Here is a 20,139-nt window from a genome sequence, read left to right on the forward strand (position 1 = left end):
GGTTTCCGGATCCATGGATAAATAGAGAACTGGTTTTCAAAAATGTTCTTGGTCATCCAAGAACTTCCGCGAGATGTACAAGTGTAATAAATGGATTGTTATTGTATAACTGATGCGGTGTAGTATCCTAGTATGCAGGTCCATGGAGTATAGTTCTGCAGAAAAGTAATTTTCAGATGCTCTTGGTCATTCCGTGAGTAACGGTCGGGAAATCTTTAAGTGTAAGCAATGGGATATTGCTACATTACTGATGCGGTGTGACATCCTATAGGTCCTTGAAACAAGGTCCTGTGGAGAACTAGTTTCCAAAGATTTTCTTGGTCATATTCAATACATTACTAATATAATGCAACATCCTATAGGCCCATGGAGTATTGTTTTGCAAAGAATGTTCACAGATGATCCAAGAATTTCCGTGAGTATCGGTCTGAAGATCTGAAGCGTAACCAATGGACTGTTGTTACATTACTAATGCGGTGTATCATCTTACAGGTCAATGGAGCATGGTTCTGTAAAGCACTACTTTCCAAAGGTGTTCTAGGTTATCAAAGAACTTCCGCAAGTGAAGACCTGAAGGTCTACAAGCATAATTAATCAATTGTTGTTACATTACTGATGCGTTGCAACATCGTACAGAACCATGGAGCATGGTCCTTTAGAGAACTAATTTTCAAAAATAATCTAGGTTATCCAAAGACTTCCGTGAGTAAAGACCTGGAGATCTACAAGCGTAATCAATGAACTGTTTCTGCATTTATGATACAGTTTATCGTTCTACAGGTCAATGGAGCATGGTTCAGTAAAAAACTAATTTCCAATGGAGTCCTAGGTCATCCACAAATTTTTCCGAGTAAAGGTCTTAGAATTAATGGATTGTTATTTCCTTTCTGATACGGAGCTACATCTTTCAGGTTCATAAAGCATATATTTTTCGAAGATGATCTAGCTCATTAAAGACCACCCATTAGTAAAGGCCTTAAAATCTACAAGCGTGACTTTCAATGATTTTACCCATTAAATAACAAGAAAAATGTGTATGACTGTCTCTACGATCCAATTGGAACTCCTGTGTGATGGTGAAAAATGATTGGCTAGTACTTAAGATTGCGCTGGAGGAATCACTTCACTAATTAAGTTAAATAAGATAAATTACTTTAAAAAAAACTTTGGCTTAGTTTATTAGAAGTTTCACACAAACTTACTTTTAGATTTATTAAACAGTTTAAACATTATATTCGTTAATGTAACGTATCGCCTAACATGGTAGCACAACCCCGTCAGTAACATATTGCCTCAAATTTTATCAACCTTCAACCACAACCCACCCTTAATGAGCAAGATTGCACTCGACGGTTCCAACTTGACGGGAGTTTCCAATCGTTTACCCACGGTGAATCGGAAATTTTTCAACAACGTTGCCAACCCCACCCGAGCCTGCATCAGTCCAAAGCGCATCCCTATGCAGACGCGAGGACCTTCACCGAACGGAAGAAATGCGAACGGATGCCGGGCTGCCACCTGGTCTGCGTTAAAACGGTCTGGGTCGAACCGCTCTGGGTCGGGATAATATTCCGGGTCCATGTGGATGGCCAGGGTTGGGATCATCACCGACGTGCCTTTCTTTATGGTTACGGAAGTTCCAGGCACGATGTAATCCTGCGTTGCGGTGCGGAATATGTTGGATGCTGGCGGATGTTTACGAAGAGTTTCTAAAATTACAAAATGCGTTAGATGATGGTTCAAACGTGTAAAGGCTATTTTGAATTACCATTAATGCAATTCTCCAAGTATTTCATCTCATGAATCGCTTCGTAGGAAAGTGATCCATGTTTCTTCAAAGTGTCCATAACGTCTTTTCTAGCTTTTTCTTGCAAATCTTGGTTTTCGGAAAGTTCGTACAAGCAAAACGACATCAGCGTCGAGGAAGTTTCAAACCCAGCGAAAAAGAAAACGAACGATTGAGCGGCCACCTGTTCTATCGTAAGCTTTTGCATGCGATGTTCACTGTTCTCGTGCTCCAAGGCCTGGCCGTTCTTCAATTTAACCATCAGGTCAATGAAATCATTCCGTTCAACTTTGTTCTTTTCTCTGTATTCGACGTTGTCCTTAACCGTTTTTAAAAAGAACTTTGCAACATCTGGTTGTAGAATAGTTGCACCTAATGCACGCGATATAGTCCTGAATTGTTGTGTCAGGAGTATTTTCAGAAAACCAAATCCTTCAAGTTGGAAGACTTTTCGTCCCATCTCTCGAAATTCTGCATTGGGATTACGTAAACTGTTACATTCCAATCCAAACGCACAGTTTCCAATCACATCTGTCGTGTATCGAGCGAGAATGTCTTTTATTTCCACCTCCTCGCCGTTCGCGGTTTCCTCCTCTATGCACTTCTCCAGTTCATTAGCACAGTCGCGAATAATCGGAAGCATCAGTTTCATTTTGCCCGACGTGAACGTGGGCGTTAGCTTAATGCGCATATTCTTCCACTTTACACCTTCCATGGTGAACAAATGTGCCGTCAGTGGATCATCTTTTTCGTTGTAATAGATGGACCGATCATGGAAGAAATTGAAATCCTTCACTAGGATAGTTTTGGCCAGATCCAAGTCCGTTACGAGAACCACCGGATTGATGAAGAAGTAGATTCCACCGATCGAGGCCTTGCCTTTCAGTTTGATGTACAAATCTTCCAGTGCTTCGGACAAATGTTTCTTCCTGCCGACTCCCCCAAGGTTTCCCAAAGGGAACGTTGGTTGCACATAAGGCACTCCTCGCACTTTCCAGTAGTTGAATCGTTGCTTGATAAACAGGAACACCAAGGTCACTGCAGCGATTAGCAGCAGTGCAATCATCTTGCAAAACACTTTTTCGAATAACCGCGCCCAAAACAAAATACAACCTTCTCGCGTTTACGAGCAAATACTGAAAGACGCTATCGCCGGCAAACCGCGATTATTTTGAAAGGCCACCAAACCATGTGGGTTTATATTGGTGAATGTGCTCACACATTCGCTGACCGCTGAACCACACACGCTTGCATCGATCAAGATTATTTCGGTTGTACTCTTAGATAACACACATCAATTTAGGGGGGCAAATTCTCGGGACTAGTGATAAAGTTTGAATGATGAGGCAAAATCATAAAATGAAATAGCAATTTTTCACTCAAAACTCTTTATCAGTAAACCTGGCTGATAGTCAAAACAATGACCAACCTGAGTGCAAAGCGGCTGTTGTAACCCAGATGTGCATCATACCTTAGCCCCGCCAATAATATTTACACTTGTTCCTGTTTGAGGAATTTTACTGCTAAGGATTTTTGTACTCACTAAGCTCTCTTGATTGGTCTAGGAAATACTGGGAAAGATTTGTGGAAAGTTTTCTAACAAGGTAAAAGATATTTTTTCAAGTTTGAAAAAAATGAGATTTTTCAAGTGAATATTATGTGCTTCAGCGCAATAAATGTTCTGTTTTGCATTTTACAACACAGCTATTAGATCTTTTACTTACACCCCTACAAGAACAGAGCCTCGCAGCTATTAATTGTGGTCTACAGAAAACAGTTGACGGCAGCTGAATCGGAACCCGTTAGCGCATTTATCCGCTGCATTTACGCTCTAATTTTCAAAATATTCTAAGCCGAATAAAGGGCTGTCCATGTATTACGTAAGGACAAATTTACGATTTTTCGACACCCCCTCCTCCCCTTGTAAGATTTTTTTGTATGAGATCCTAAATATTTTTATATGGCGCGTAAGTTTTCTCAAAACCCCCCTCCCCCTAAAAACCCTTACGTAATTAATGGACAGCCCTTAATTTCCTTGCAGAGTGTCCATTACACAAACTTAATACTGGAAGCGGTTATACCGGTATAAGGAAAGTCAACTTTTCACAACATAAAGCATACTTCAAAATGGAATCCCTGGAAACAGTTTTGGAGACATTCCTGTGAAAAATCTGCATAGAAACCACTTAAAACTCCCAAGAGGAATTACTGAAGAAATTGTTGGTGAAATTCCAGGTGAAATTTATAGAGAAATTCCTGAACAAATTCCTTGAGAAATTATCCGAGGTATTACAAAACGAAACCCTACAGGAACTCCAGAAGATATCGTGTAAGTCGTTTCCGTAAGTAGAAACCTTTAAAGGAGTTCCCAGAAAAATCCCTTGAGTTTAATCTAAATGAATCCCTATTGCAATCTCCCAAGAAATATTATTGGAGGGATTTCTATTGAAATCTCTGCTAAGACTATATTCAGATTAAATTCGTGGAGAAACCCACGAAGATGTCAAAAAAAGAAGTATCAGGAGGAAATTCTAGCATGAAAAAGAAATTTAACCTTCATTTTGCATTAAGAAAAAGTTACACATTTGGCAACAAGGGGTTAAAAATGACCAAAAAGTCTTGCAAGTTCTCAAAAAATCATTTTTGATTCGATTCTCTGAGGCTTAAACGAAATTGAATTCCTTTAGGAATTCTTCCAGGGATTCCTCCAGGGACTACACCATGGAGTCCTCCAAAAATTCCTCCCAGAATTTCTCTAAAGATTCCTCCCGCAATTCCTGAAGGGATTCTTGCCAGAAATTTTTCAAGGGATTCCTCCGGGGATTGCTCCAGTAATTCCTCCAGGAATCCCTACTGAGATTCTTCCACCAGAGGTTCCTTCGGAATTTCTCCAAGGGTTCCTACAAAAAAATATAAAGCGATTCATCTGGGAATTCCTCCAGAAATCCCTGCCAGAACAACCCCAGGTATTCATCTTCTATAGATTCCTCCAAAAATTTCTCTAGGGCTTTCTTCAGGAATTACTCTAGGGATTCCATCAGGAACTCCTCTGGGGATTAGACCAGGAATTCCTCTAGGGATTCCTCCAGAAATTCCTTCAAAAATCCATCCCGCAATTCCTCCGGAGATTCGCCCAGGACTCTCTTTCTCTCTCTTCTTGGCGTAACGTCCTCATTGGGACAAAGCCTGCTTCTCAGCTTAGTGTTCTATGAGCACTTGCACAGTTATTAACTGAGAGCTTCCTCTGCCAATGACCATTTTGCATGCGTATATCGTGTGGCAGGCACGAAGATACTCTATGCCCATGGAAGTCAAGGAAATTTCCTTTTACGAAAAGATCCTGGACCGACCGGGAATCGAACCCGTCACCCTCAGCATGGTCATGCTGAATACCCGTGCGTTTACCGCCTCGGCTATATGGGCCCTGGATTCGTCCAGGACTTCAACTATGAATTCCTCAAATTATTCCTCCAGGAATTCCTCTAGAGATACCTTCTGAGATTTTTCCAGGTGTTCTTCCATGGGATCTTCCTGCTCTTCCTACAGGGATTATTCCAAAAAATCCTCCTGAGATTTCTCCAGGCATTTCTCCATGGGTTCCCCGAGGAATTCCTCCAGGAATTCCGCCAAAAATGTATTAAGGGATTCCTGCAGGGTTACTGAACTTGTTCAGTAACAATGCTTGCAAAAGATCCTCTCCGCTTAATGAGAATGCAGTGAAACTTTTTTATTTTCAATATTTTTAAGAAATTTCTAGATTCTACTAGAAATCTACTTTCTATTCGTAATATCAGATGGGAAGTAGCCAATAGTTACGTTTGTGATAACTCAAAAACGGATTCAACAGTCAAATGCTCAAACCTTTGCCAATGGTACATCAGATGGAAGCAAAAAGATGTAAGTAGACTATCAATAATCAGCCCCTATAGTACTGAAAGTCGAATAATTACGGGAATTTCACATATCAATTTCACATGACTAACAAGTTGATTTTTCTTCTAGTTTTACGTACGACGAAGGCAACCACGCCAAAGCAGCAGCTAGCCGAATTGTTCTGCATCACCGTTCAATTTTCAGTTCAGCAGAATCACTTGTTAAACCATCCCTCAATTCACACTTGGCACTTCAATGGTGGATAATCAAATCAATCACTTTCTTTCCGTCGTTAAAATGTAAATGTCTTCGCCTAAGCATGATGCAAGCAAATGTTTACGTCAATTTTTTAAAGTCAAAACATCGTATTTGACAACCACAGAGAAAGATTTCTTCGTTGCACTGTGATGGCGTTTTATGATCAAATGGGCAAAAATGTTACTTGAAATATTTCTCAATCGTTCTTTGAACAGTTGGTAAAGCACTTGTCTAGCGAATAAAGGTCGTGAGTCCAAATCTCACCTGAGCTGTGGATTGTTTCTCAATTTAACCTGTAATTTACCTATCTGTACATATGTACGTTGAGTTATTTGAAAATTATACATGATTTGATTTGAATTGGCCGACTTTTCGAATAAACACCTACTCGGTCAAATTATATTTTTTACCATCCTATGCACCATAGCGTCACATATAAAGTGTGCCGAGAATTGATTTCAGGTTGTGTCCGATATAGACACGGACCAGTCGGAAACAGAATTCGAGGGACTATTATTCAATCTAATTATTTAGGGGCAATTATAGATCTTTCAGAATATGCTTTTAATATGATATGGCAGCTAGTTCAGAAATTAGATATTGATACCAAATGGGCCATGAGGCATTAGACGAGGTGCAAGAATTAACTCGATCATTACACTAGTTTACAGAATTTACATACAAGTTGGACAATTAAAATTTGTTCTTTTCTTATGCATAGTTGCTTATTCTTCATACATCTCATTCTCCGTAACCAATGCTCCGTTTTCCAAAAACTTTTACTGTAGCTCGCAAACATTGCATATTTTATATGTACGTTGGCGAAGAATTTTTAAGTTGTGTTTTTTTTTCTTATTATATTAAGTTCCGGTCGCTTTTTTCCGCTACGCTGGAATTCCGGTAAAAAAGTGAACGTTACACCCGAAAAATACAATCCCACGCAAGGAGTCTTGGCTAGAAAAATACGCCTCAATCAATGCCTAATGAACGTAAGTACGTCAGCTATTAAAAGTTCATTATGTACTGTGACTAATTCCACTCCTATTTAGCGAAACCTAAGTGGGACAAAATTGACCCTTTCGCACCCGACGTTTTATGTTTAAAGAAAATAGTTTTGATTTGTTAATTAAGATTGAGTAAGTGGCGGCAGCATTACGATGAGCACCTCAATGGTGACGTTGCAAGTACCGAAGATGGCGTGGTAACAGATCTAGGAGTATGTGCACAGGACGAAAGACTGACCTTCAAGAGATTGAGAAGGAGGTTGGCCGGTTGAAAAACAACAAAGCCGCTGGAGCAGATCAACTACCAAGCGAGCTTCTAAAATACGGTGGAGAAGCACTGGTGAGAGCACTACACTGGGTCATTACCAAGATTTGGGAGGAGGAAGTATTACCGGAGGAATGGATGGAAGGTATCGTGTGTTCCATCTACAAAAAGGGTGACAAGTTGGATTGCGGGAACTACCATGCGATCACACTACTGAGCGTTGTCTACAAGATACCCTCTCAAATTTTATGCCGCCGTCTATCACCGATTTCAAGAGAGCTTGTGGGGCAATATCAGGCTGGATTCATGGGTGAACGCGCTACAACAGACCAGATGTTCGCCATCCGCCAGGTGTTGCAGAAATGCCGCGAATACAACGTGCCCACACATCACTTGTACATCGATTTCAAATCGGCGTATGATACAATCGATCGAGAACAGCTATGGCAGATTATGCACGAATACGGATTCCAGGATAAACTGATACGGTTGATCAAGGCGACGATGGATCGAGTGATGTGCGTAGTTCGAGTATCAGGGGCACTCTCGAGTCCCTTCGAATCTCGCAGAGGGTTGCCGTAATGGTGATGGTCTTTCATGCTTGCTGTTCAACATTACTTTGGAGGGTGTAATAAGAAGAGCGGGGATAAACACGAGTGGGACGATTTTCACGAAGTCCGTTCAGCTGCTTGGTTTCGCCGATGATATTGATATTATTGCTCGTAAATTTGAGACGATGGCGGAAACGTACATCGGACTAGAGAGTGAAGCCAGGCGAATCGGATTAGTCATTAATGTGTCGAAGACAAAGTACATGATGGCAAAGGGCTCCAGGGAGGAATCACCGCGCCCGCCACCCTGAACTCATATCGACGGTGATGAAATCGAGGCGGTTGAAGAATTCTTGTACTTGGGCTCACTGGTAACCGCCGACAACGACACCAGCAGAGAAATTCAGAGGCGCATTGTGGCAGGAAATCGTTCTTACTTTGGACTCCGCAGAACTCTACGATCGAATAACGACTTGGAGAAGGCGAATGAACCACGAGCTGCATCAGCTGCTGAGAGAACCAACCATCGTCCATACCGTGAAAATTGGGAGGCTACGGTGGGCGGGTCACGTCATCAGGATGTCGGATAGCAACCCGACTAAAATGGTTCTCGAGAGTCATGCGACCGGTACAAGAAGACGTGTAGCGCAGCGAGCTAGGTGGGTCGACCAAGTGGAGGACGATCTGCGGACCCTAAGCAGAGTGTGGAACTGGAGACAAACAGCCATGGACCGAGTGGAATGGAGGCGGCTACTACACAAAAAAAAATCTTAAATTTAAGCAAGCCGGAATCATGAATATCATAGAAAGTTGCATAGTGTAATCAAAAATCTAACGTAAACATATGCGATTCGTCATGCACATGCTTCTCTCCGAATAATTCAGTGAAATCAAATTAAGTACAGGTACTCTTCGATATAACGTACAAAAAAGTTTTCTTTTTGTACGTTATATCGAAGTGTACGTTATATCGAAGCAGAGAAAAAAATAATACTTTTTATGCTAATATTGCTGATTTCGACGTGAAATTAACCCCAAATAATGATTTCGGTGAAATTCACAAAAGCAATGATGAAAAACATGAGTTTTCACGAAAAAGTAATTTCGTTTTTTGTGCTTCGATATAACGTACATTTTGCTTCGATATAACGTACACTAAATTTCTCCCCAATTTGCGCTAATTCTAGGTGACAAGGCTAATACTGAAAGAACACATTAATTTGAGTGGTTTCGTAGCTTATCTGAGGGTTATTCCTGGGAAAAATTAAAATTTGCAATGTTGTACGTTATATCGAAGCAAAATGTACGTTATATCGAATTCGCTATATCGAGGGTACGTTATATCGAAGAATACCTGTATAACTTATGTTTCATGCTGCCCTTTGAAACATAAACAAACGCTGTCTGAAATTTAAGCGATTTGCGTGTGTTCACTGTCGGCTCTAGCGCGAGCACCGAAGCAGCAGTCAGCCATATTGACAAATGTGTATTTGCATTCGCGCGGAGTGAAACGTAAAAATTTAGATCGTTTTTGAAGTTCAGTTTAATTCAAAAAGAAATTAGGGATGTTAAAACGAGATATGTGTAATCGTTAATGATATTTATGGGAACAAACTGTTCATTGTATTTAGTTCAAGAGGAAGTGTAAACAAATGTTGGCGACGCAAGTATCTTGACAGCATCAATTGTGGTGGTTACTCAGGACAAGATGATTGCAAATCAGTGTAGGGGAACTGGGGGTAAGACGCCCACGTTAAGGAAGAGTCCAATTTTAATCAAGAAACACTTTATAATACACATTTTTTTGGCACTAACATGAAGCACCAACATGTTTCCTTCCAAATGGAAGAAACCATAAACCAATTTTATGTTTTACTACTGAAAAATTCAAATTTGAAAGTTTGATTTTTAGAATTATAGTTTTAATGCGGGGTAAAACGCGCCACTAGCCACAGCTAACGCCAGGATGCCAAATTGTGTACATATACTTGCGCGCCTGGTTTATTGTCAACTGTTATTGTTCGTGAAGGGTATACAGTCATTACATAATTATGGATCACCTGTAATTATGGGTCAATTCCATGTTAACCTCATAGTGAGCTGTTTTATCAATAATTACTACAAAATGACGCATGCCTGTGTGATTAGTGAACTTATTAATAGTTAAAATGTACTGTTGCTTGGTTCCAACTTGTTTTCTACATAATTTGTGCCAGAATTTGAATATAACTGGCTATTTTAATGTAAATAACTAGGGGTGGGCATTTTACCCCACACATAACTCAGAAGTTTGGACCCTTGTAAAAAAATTGTAAGGGTCAAATTTGATACTTTTTCCGCTTGGTACACAAACAATGGGAGTGTGCAAAACAGTTTGTGGGGATAGCGAGAAAAAAATTCTTTTAAATTATGTAAAAAAGTGCAAACATTTGACAGGCTAAAATTACATTAAAAGTAACCAAAATCTTTTTTCGAAGATTTTGTACAATTTTTTAGTAAAAATATGTAAACTCAAAAGTAAAAAAGCATTTTTATTCTTATTTTAGCGATTGCAATTGAAAAAAGTACTGAAAATAACGTGGTTTGCCTAAAACAAGGGTGGCGCAACTTGCCCCCTATGGGCGTTATGGCCGCAGTTCCCCTAATGGACGTGATACGCAATATATTCGAATCAAAATAAATTAAACCATTTGTCCTGCACAATCAGTGTTTTTCTTCATCAGTGAAAGATTTTCCTAAGAATGGTAATTATTTGACAGTCCCCAAGTTCTCAGAAGTTTCAGCTCCGCCTTGGTTTTATTTTCTGCTTTATTTTTTTCTCCAATTGAGAACAGATAACCAACCAAAACACGCAACAGAGGAAATTTACACGATGCTTAAAATTTACAGGTGCAATTCAAATAAGGCATTTAAATTTCAATTCTAGCGGAATTTTGTGCTTTTCTTGGCATTCCCTTTATGTGCATTAGATGTAGCTTAAATTTACACGGATTTTTAATACTGTGTATGTACAGCAGAGGCCACCCCGGCCTTAGCCTGACCGGTAAGGTAAGTAAGTAAAATTTTAGAAATTTTGTAAAAGTTTCTTTTGAAATGTCCTCAAATTAATAACGAATCTAATCTTAGGCCCTGGAGAAGGTCCTAACAAGGGCCGAAACGTTGGCAAAGATTTAAAAGAATCAATGCAAGGTTTCTTTGAATGTAATGCCGAAAAATGTCTACGAACAACAACACCAGTCGTGCCACCAACATTTATATCTCATATTGTGTTAAATTTAATCTCAATTTTTGTATTACATTCTAAGCGGTTAAAACTTCCAATTTGTCTTTTTTACCCTGTTCGACCAGTTTGAGATTACTCGTTAGTTAAAATCGCCACAAAAACAGAGAAGAGTGTCAAAACTCTTCTAAGACCGGTCAAAGACCCAGTCCCTCAGCATGATCAAAATAACATTGTTTACAGCATTCCCTGTACAGACTGCGATAGGGTTTATATTGGCATGACCACCAACCAGCTCAAAAAGCGATTAAGTGGTCATAGATCCAAACTAACACAAACCAACATCGATGTGGAACAAGCAAAAACTGCATTGATCAAACACATGATTGAGGAACAACACACAGATGTAGATAGCTTGCACACTACTTACGCAGGGATTCTACATACAGTGAAAAGAAGCTCCAACCCTCAAACTGCATTCAAAAACCGCATAACGAGAGACGGTTGACTGCGTATGTTTAATGTATACTTGTAATGTGTCCATGTTCTAATGTTGCATATCATTTTTAGTTATCTCTTGAAAAAGGTCCAATACACGGGACCGAAACGTCGGGCTATGCAAAACTAGCCGTTTCAATGCTCTTAGACTGAGAAATCCACAACAGTTCAACATTTCCTTCCAGTCGTATACCTCCTTCAGCTTAATACGTATATCAGGGTGTTCCAGAACAAATTCTGGCAAAAATGCAACTTTCTAAGGTTGTTTTTGGATTGAAAAAGTGATATTTACATATTCGTCCCTTAATTTTATTGGCGTTTGTTGTTTGAAGAACTTATAGAAATCAGGTGTATCTTTCAATTTGTGCTAAAAGAATTAAATTTTGTCAAGTTTTAGTGTAGTGATTTTTTGAAGTTCGGAAATAGTCGAAAAACAAAAAATTGGTTTGATACACCACTTATTTTCAGAAGATCTTGCTGAAATTTTGACCAGTATTTTTTTTTCTTTTTGGGTGCTGATTAAAATATGGGGGTGGACTTGAGAATCAAAGAACATATTCAAAAAAGTAGACAGGATTGGTATCCATGGTTTTCTCAGCTGTGTTTAAATTACTATTAGTTTCAAGCTTTGGAGTTGTTCATATATTAACAAACATGCAAACCACATAAGAATGAACCTCTTATGATCATCCATAAAACTGTTATACGAAATGATCATTCCAATCCAAAGCTTCATATCGGTTGGGCCACACGTGCCATCCAAACCAGTCGCCTCCATCTATTGAACGAATCAACATCAACTCGAACGCTCAAGCAACATGTGGATTTACCTGCTGCTTTCGATCCTCACGCTATCGTTCCTTCTCATCCGAAGAAAATTCTCCTACTGGCAGCGCCAAGGGGTACCCTTCATTCCGGGACGTTTTCCCGTGGGAAGTTTCGACGGCGTTGGTGTCCGAAACCATCCGTCCCAGCTGCTGACCAAGTTCTACAATGAGAGGAAAGGGCTTCACCCGTTTGTTGGAGTGTACTACTTTCTACAACCGGTGGTAGTGGTTTTGGATTTGGATTTTGCGAAAAATGTGCTGATAAGGGACTTTCAGTACTTTCACGATCGTGGACTGTACTACAATGAGAAGGATGATCCGATATCGGGGAATTTGTTGCATTTGGAAGGAAGTCGGTGGACCAATCAACGAAAGAAATTGATTCCAACATTTTCGTCCGGGAAGCTGAGGATGATGTGTCCTACCGTTGTGAAGGTTGCGGAGAACTTGAAGATCAGTTTCGAACGGTGCGTGGCTGGGCATGGTGAAATCGAGATAAAGGATATTCTGGCGCGATTTTCTACGGATGTAATCGCTTCGTGTGCTTTTGGGTTGGACTGCAGCAGTTTGTTAGAACCGGATGACGAATTCCGAAGGATGGGCACAAAAGTGTTCGATATTTCCCGGTGGAAGCTGTTGAAGTTGTTTTTCGTGTTTGCTTTTGGGAATGTTGCACGGAGATTTCACATGAAACTGATTGATGAAGACGTGTCGGAGTTCTTTTTCAAGGTTGTGCGTGACACCATTGACTTTCGGAAGAAAAATCTCGTGAACCGAAATGATTTTCTGAACCTACTCATTCAATTGAAAGATAAAGGTGAACTAGAAGGGTCAGATGAGAAACTGGGAACTCTCACGTTAAATGAAGTTGTAGCTCACTCGTTTGTGTTCTTCTTGGGGGGATTTGAAACTGCGAGTACGACTATGTCGTACTGCTTATACGAGCTATCCTTGAAAGAAGAAGTACAAGAACGTGCCAGGCAGTGTATTAAAGCGGCCATTTCTAAACATGATGGTTTGAATTATGATGCATTACTAGATATGCCATACCTTGAGCAGTGCATAAACGGTAGAAAATATCGAGGATTTCAATTTCACAAAGCCTAATCTTTTCTCAAATTTCAGAAACTCTTCGGAAATACCCACCATCCACGATCTACCGGATCGTAACTAAAAACTACCAAGTTCCAGACTCATCCATAGTTTTCCCCAAAGGCATGAGTGTAATGGTTCCAGTGTATGCTATCCATCACGATCCAGAGTACTGGCCTGACCCGGAAAGATTCGACCCAGATCGGTTCACTCCGGAAGAATGTTCTGCGCGCAATCCCCTAACGTTCATTCCTTTCGGTGAAGGACCACGAATGTGCGTGGCTGCTCGACTTGGAGTGCTGCAGACGAAGATCGGGCTGGCAACACTGTTGATGAATTTTAAGTTTTCAAACGGCGCCAACTCTTCGGAACCGCTGCAATATTCACCGAAGCATTTTATACTGACACCCGTTGGGGGGCTGAGGATGAGAGTGAAAAAAATACAATAGGAATGATTAAGCCAAACCATAACCTACCCCAAGAGAAATCATATTACCTATGCAGATGACATTGAAACCCACAAACCGAGGTGTAACTGACAGAGCAAACCCAGTTTTTATGTAGATGCTACATCCGCATTGTTATTTTATTCCCACCCAATATTATTGAAACTCAAAATAAAATTTTATCAGGTAAACTTTAGATGCCACTTTGTCAAACTTGATTTTTTACAATAAAAAGCCACATTTCTTACGCATTCTAAGTGGTAACAGTAACCAAAGTATATTTGCTTGATACTTCAGCAGAAATATTCACGAAACTAATGCATGTTCATCGATTTTTTTGCGGTTTTAACGGTTGGCACGTAAAACGGAAGTGATGTAAAATGGCCATCTGCCTTAGGGTATGAAGGCACTTAATAACGACATTCAAGAATTACGTTCATGATTTTTGGGCATGTCAGACCCCATTTCCCCCCTTTGTCTCGCTTTTTCGTATCTAAATACATGGACATTTATACACACCTCTTCCCGTTCGGATAGACGTTATATTTGAATGACCCTTACATAGAAAGCGTAGGAATCAAAAACCATGCACCTCCACGTATTCCAATCTCCTTGGAAATATATGGCTGGTAACAAAATCACCAGGAATCCTTGAGGTGAAACATCCAGAAATCCCACTGCAATTTTGCATACAAACTTAAGAGGCACAAATTTGAGGAACGAAGCATCGAACCAAGCCGCACTTGTTTATCCTGGCTTTGCTCACTTGCAAAAAGAGGCAGCTTTTCCAAATCTAGCGCATTTTTTTCGATTTTTTGAGATAGGTGCTCTTGAAATCGTGAGTAGGGGTCCAAGTCGGCCATTGTGGCAGCTATATTTGTACTCTCTGATGTTTCTCTGTTAACTGCGAGCACAAAAAACCAGAGTTGCCAATTTTCATCGTGAAATCAAAAGACTTTCCATGGGTTTGCTTGCCGGGCTTCTAAAAGGATGTTTTATGCAAACATATCTTGACACTTTTCACCTATAGTCATGATCAAATCACATTCATGAATTATTTAATGTGTTGGGCCATTTTACCCCACCCAAGATTCTTCCTGGGATATTCCCAAAGAATTCTTCTTGAAATTCTTTCTGGAATTCCTGTAGAATTATTTCAAGAATGCTTCTGGAACTCTATCAGGAGTTGGACCACGGGTGCCTCTATTAATTTCTTCCGAGATCTCTTTACAAAACTTCTCCTAAGATTCATGGTTTTCTGCCAGGGTTTGTTCCAGCATTTTCCCAATTTTTCTTGACTTCTTGTGGGAATCCTTTCGGAATTCCGAAATTAATGCTTCGCGAATGTCCTTTATGAAATTCTCATGGAATTCCTCCAGAGGTTTTTTTTTTTAATTCATTCAGAAATTCTTCCCGGGATGTTGTACCCTTCCAGAATTTCTTTCTGGATTCTTTCAGTGACATTTTTCGACATTCCTTTTGGGATTCCTACCGGGTTTCCTTCGGTGATTCATTCTGAGATTTCTGCAGGGATTTATCCCGTTATACATTCAAGGTTCTTCCACAGATTGTTTCAGAGATTCCACCAAGATTGTTTCTGGGTTTTCTCCCAGGATTTCTTCAGGTATTCCTTCAAGGATTATTCCTTTGATACCGTAGACTATTATTTCATTGATGATTCTATAATTTCTGTCAGGGATTTATCCCAAGCTTTATTCATGAAATGTTTCAATGATTTTTTTCTGGGATCAATATAGTAATTTCTCCCGAGATTTCTTCTACGATTTCTTAATTAATCACTCTTGAGATTGCTTTAGGATTTATTCCGAGACTATTCCCGACATCTTTCAGGATTCATTTACGAATTCCAGTGAGAATTTCACCTGGATTTTCACAGGGATTACTTCAAAGATTTCTTCCGGGATTTCTTCATTAATTTCTCAAGGGTTTTCTTATGAGGATTTCTTTTGCAATTTCTTTAGATTTTTCCAGACTTTTTATCAAGAAATTCTTCTTGGGATTCCATCAGGGATTCCTCCTTGAAGTATTTCAGTTATTCCTCCCCGCTTTCCCCGGGACTTCTTCCGGAGTTCTTCCAGGTATTCCTGCAAGGAGTACTCCAGGAGTTCCTGCTGGAATTCCGTCAGGATTTTTTTTTTCTAGAATCCGTTAGAAATTCTTTCAGGATTCTCTCATTTAATTCTCCCGAGATCCACCAGAAAATACTTCCAAGATTTCCAAGACATTCCGGGGTATTTATCGACTCTTCCTGGATTTTTGTCCTGGGATTCTCTAAGGATTTCTCTTTGTCAGAGTTTCTGCCAGCATTTCTTAAGATACTCCTCCCACGATTCCTTTCTGGATTTGTCCATTAGTTTTTGACCAGGTTCCCATAAGAGATGCCTCGAGATAATCATTTTGTGATTCATTGAAAGAATTTCCCGGGATTCCTTCTGATATTTTTTCAATAATTTCTCACGGGATCACTTCCTAAATAATTTAAGAGGTCCATTTAAAGATTCCTTTGGGGATTCTCCCAGTAAATTCTTTCATGATTTGATGAACCAGTTTCCATTAGGAAATCATCTCCGTTTTCCTACGAGATTTCTCCCGATAATAATTCAATTAATCCTTCATTGATTTCATTCGGGATTTCTTCAAGAATTCCTCCAAATAATTCATTGTGTGTCCTTTTAGGATTCCTACCAAGATTTTTTCGAGTTGTTTTTCAAGCATTCCTCGGGTTTTCTTTAGGAATTTTTCCCGGGTTTCCGTCGTTGATTTTTCCTGAAATCCTTCAGGCTTTTTTGGGATATGTTTCTGTCGATATAATCCGAAAAATCATCTTCCGGAATTATTCTAGGGATTCTGTGGGTTTTTTTTTTCTTAATCGTTCATTTTAGAGGCTCATGCGCCATATATTTAGCATAACGGAGCCGAATTAATTTGTTTTTATATACAATTCTAACTTAATAACTGTGTTAGCTTTGGGGAACCGTAAAACTCGCGGTTTGGCCGAGGTTAGGGGGAACACAAATGTTTAAGTAAGGTAGATTCTGTGGGTTACTCATGGGATTCCCATAAGGATTACTGCCAATATTCCTACAACATTCTTTCTTTCAGTAATCGTTCTAGAATTTCTTCTGGGTGTTCTTCATGGAATTTTGCTGGATTTATGTTAGGGATTTCTTCTTCTGCTAGGGTTTCTCCCAGATGTTCCTTCCCGGGATTCTTGCGAGGGTTACTCCATGTGAGTGGAAGGGGACAATGTAACGAGCCATGTATAGGAAGCATTGGAAAACATGTTATAAAAAAGCAAGAGGATGTCAAAAAATGATGAAAAAGACCTGAAAGTCAGCTAGCTTCCTTACGAACCTAGACCAACAGGGAAATCCCACTTTTAGCATGTCGTTTTTGAAGAAAAGTATGAATTAGATCATATAAAAGTGGGAAAGTAAGAGAAACATAAGAAACATTTTAGACCAGTGGCACTTAAATTTCAATTTCTTGATTTTGCTTTGGCTGACCTGTTGAAAATGCTTTGACATCCATGCGCACAACAGAAACATGTGCTCGATCAACAAATGTAGATTTGAATTATGAAAAGAAATCCACGTACTCCGGTGAGACCCGAACTCGCGACTCCCAATTCGCTAGACGGACGCTTCTATTCCTTCAAGCTACGAAGTCACTCGACTATCTCCGTCGCCAGCAGGTATATAACAGTTTGAAGCATACCGCGGGCTTAGTTGAGATTTTTCGCCTAAGCCACGGGTCGCAGAATAAAAAAACATAATTTGAATAAATGTTAACATAAACTTACTCTACAAATGGTCACAAAATCTACCAAACGTTTTCAGAATTAAGCATGAACTGCAGTAGAAATTATTATATATCACTTATTGGTGCTGATTTGGTATTACAAACAAAATTGATCAAAATGTTTCAATCAATATTCAAGCATTTAACTTCTCACTATAGTAGGAATGTTTGATTTAACCCCGTTTAGAAGATTATCAGATTTCTATGCAATTTTCAAAAGTTAGGTGACGAATAGCGAAAAACAAAACGGATGAACTTATGATCCATTAGCAGACCATAGTTTTTCAGGATCGATTCGATTGTATGGATCTAGTAGATCCTACTAGAATCCAAAAAAGAATGTTTAAAATCAGGATCTGCTAGATGATTGTATGTGTTAGAAGGTATTGTATTTATTTTTTATTCGAATTACATTGAATACTCCACACGATTACCCCTTTCCTCGCTAATCGCCTTCGAAAATCCAATCTCCGACGTTCCACCATCCAGTTGTTCCACCTTCAACCACAATCCTCCGGCAGGAGTCAACATCAGATGGTTCGGCGAAATCTTCAACGGAACGCTCGACTTATCGCATTTGGAAAATCTGAAACTCATCAGCATTGCTGCCAGCCCAATTTTGGTTTCCATCATGCCGAACCGGGAAGCCACACACATCCGAGGTCCTTCACCGAACGGCATAAAGGTGAATGGCTTTCGTTTGGCACATTGTTCCGGAGTGAAGCGATCCGGGTTGAAACGTTCCGGTTCCGGATAGTATTCTGGATCGTGGTGGACGGCGTAGATCGGTACGATGACGTCGGTGCCTTTTTTTAGTGTTACTTCTGTTCCGGGTACGGCGTAGTCTTTGGTAGTGCTTCTGAGTGCGTTGGATATGGGAGGGTACTTCCTTAGTGATTCTGAAAATAGAAAGAGTTGTCATTACATCCATAAAATATATACGATCAGAAGTTCTACCATTGATACATTGTTCCAAATAAGGCATCTCCATCAAAGCCTCGTAGTTCAGGCCATCGTGCTTTGCCACCGCACTTTGAATACACTTTCTTGCCCGTGTTTGAAGTTCCTCGTTCAAAGAAAGTTCGTACAAACAATACGACATTGTGGTTCTTGATGTTTCGAATCCGCCCAAAAAGAACACGTAGGATTGAGCCACCACTTCTTCCATGGTGAGTGTGACCGAATTTTCTTCAGACTCATCCTTATCATCTCGCTTCATCATTTGCATCAGCAAGTTCATAAAGTCATTTCTCTGGACGTTGTTCTTCTCACGGTAACTGATTGTCTTTTGAACGATAGCCGCGAAGAAAGCAGCCACTTCCGAGTCTGTAATCGTTATACGGAACTTTCTCGCCATGTCTTTGAACGTAGACAGGAAGAAAAACGCAAGAATGGCGAACGGCGAGACTTCGAACACCTTCTCCCCCATCTTTCTAAACTTGTCATCCGGATTCTCCAAGCTGTTGCATTCTATACCGAAAGCACAGCTCCCAATCACATCCGTAGTAAACCGCGCCAACAGTTCACGCATTTCGATATCCTCATCCTGAGCTATGCACTTCTCAATACACGTTTTGAATCGATCCGCCACGCTCACCACCGTAGGACACATCATCTTCAGCTTTCCGGAGGAAAACGTCGGCACCAGCTTCCTTCGCAGTGTGGTCCACTTGGTTCCTTCGATGTTGAACAGATGGCTAGACAGAGGATCATCCTTATCGTTGTAGTACAGTCCGCGATCGTGAAAGTACTGGAAATCTCTCACCATCACATTTTTCACAAACTCTAGATCCAATGCGAGTGCCACCGGTTGCAAGAAGTAGAAAATGCCAGCAAAGGGATGCGTGCCTTTCAGCTGCTGGTAGAATTGCGCCAACAGTTGGGAGGAATGAATTCGGGTACCGATGCTTCCAACACTTCCCAACGGGAACCGCGGCTGGATGAATGGGACTCCCACGCGTTTCCAATAGGAATAGCGTCTACGAACGAGAATCAGCGATAGGGCGAAAGCCATCACAAGCAAATGTATCCACATTTTGTTATAGATTTGATGATTGTTAATTGTCAAGTGCGTGTTGTTCTGCTGAATGATTCTAAAACACTGTTTTAACGTTGGAATCGATCTTCAAAGTTCCACTCAATTTAGAATCTTTTTCCAAAACAATACGTTCTCAAATGTATGCAAACAAGCGGTATTCCCGTTGAACTCGTTTATAGATATTTTATGAATAATAAATGCACACCTTGAATCATAAGGGCTTGTTGCTTGGCTGGGTTGCGTGAGCGATAAATATTGTCCCTTGCGTCGCACGGGCCCATCGACAGGTTTTGATTAGGTATGTATAATAACCCGAAAACAGAGATGATTTCGATGACTTTCAGACGTAGACAAAACAAAATGACTCAGTGGAAGAACCAAACTATGGAAAATGCCTAATTGGAATTACATTTTCAACCTTGGTGGATATACTTCCGATAAATACTGATTGACAAAGAT

General features: G+C 40.1%; 3 protein-coding genes across 3 annotated transcripts in view; 1 reads left to right on the forward strand and 2 right to left on the reverse strand.

Annotated features, from left to right (window-relative positions):
* LOC109421549 (uncharacterized) overlaps positions 1–2,947 on the reverse strand; it is a 22,761-nt gene extending 19,814 nt beyond the window's left edge. Inside the window, exons 1-2 of the mRNA XM_019696069.3 lie at positions 1,769–2,947; positions 1,305–1,709 (exon numbers count right to left, since the gene is read on the reverse strand). Of these exons, the coding sequence (XP_019551614.3) occupies positions 1,305–1,709; positions 1,769–2,852 (1,489 nt within the window). The 5' untranslated portion in view covers positions 2,853–2,947. The remainder of the gene's footprint in view (positions 1–1,304; positions 1,710–1,768) is intronic.
* Positions 2,948–12,273: 9,326 nt separating this feature from the next.
* On the forward strand, positions 12,274–13,932 carry LOC109409210 (probable cytochrome P450 6a14). Its single transcript, XM_019682636.3, has 2 exons — positions 12,274–13,351; positions 13,408–13,932. Exons 1-2 carry the CDS (start codon positions 12,274–12,276, stop codon positions 13,821–13,823), a joined length of 1,494 nt encoding a protein of 497 aa, XP_019538181.2. The 3' UTR covers positions 13,824–13,932.
* Positions 13,933–17,876: 3,944 nt separating this feature from the next.
* LOC109409211 (probable cytochrome P450 6a14) lies at positions 17,877–19,677 on the reverse strand. The gene is made up of 2 exons (XM_019682637.3): positions 18,600–19,677; positions 17,877–18,541 (listed from the first exon to the last, which is right to left on the reverse strand). Exons 1-2 carry the CDS (start codon positions 19,675–19,677, stop codon positions 18,051–18,053), a joined length of 1,569 nt encoding a protein of 522 aa, XP_019538182.2. The 3' UTR covers positions 17,877–18,050.
* Positions 19,678–20,139: the final 462 nt, after the last annotated feature.

Source organism: Aedes albopictus, chromosome 2, assembly GCF_035046485.1.
Source record: "Aedes albopictus strain Foshan chromosome 2, AalbF5, whole genome shotgun sequence".
Lineage (NCBI taxonomy): Eukaryota > Metazoa > Arthropoda > Insecta > Diptera > Culicidae > Aedes > Aedes albopictus.

What these genes read in the sequence shown, in the direction of transcription:
- LOC109409211 (XM_019682637.3), bottom strand. Translation starts at nt 19,677, where the DNA reads ATGTGGATACATTTGCTTGTGATGGCTTTCGCCCTATCGCTGATTCTC. An exon ending in TTTGGAACAATGTATCAATG is followed by an intron (nt 18,542 to 18,599) that starts GTAGAACTTCTG and finishes TTCTATTTTCAG; the next exon opens with AATCACTAAGGAAGTACCCT.
- LOC109409210 (XM_019682636.3), top strand. Translation starts at nt 12,274, where the DNA reads ATGTGGATTTACCTGCTGCTTTCGATCCTCACGCTATCGTTCCTTCTC. An exon ending in CCTTGAGCAGTGCATAAACG is followed by an intron (nt 13,352 to 13,407) that starts GTAGAAAATATC and finishes CTCAAATTTCAG; the next exon opens with AAACTCTTCGGAAATACCCA.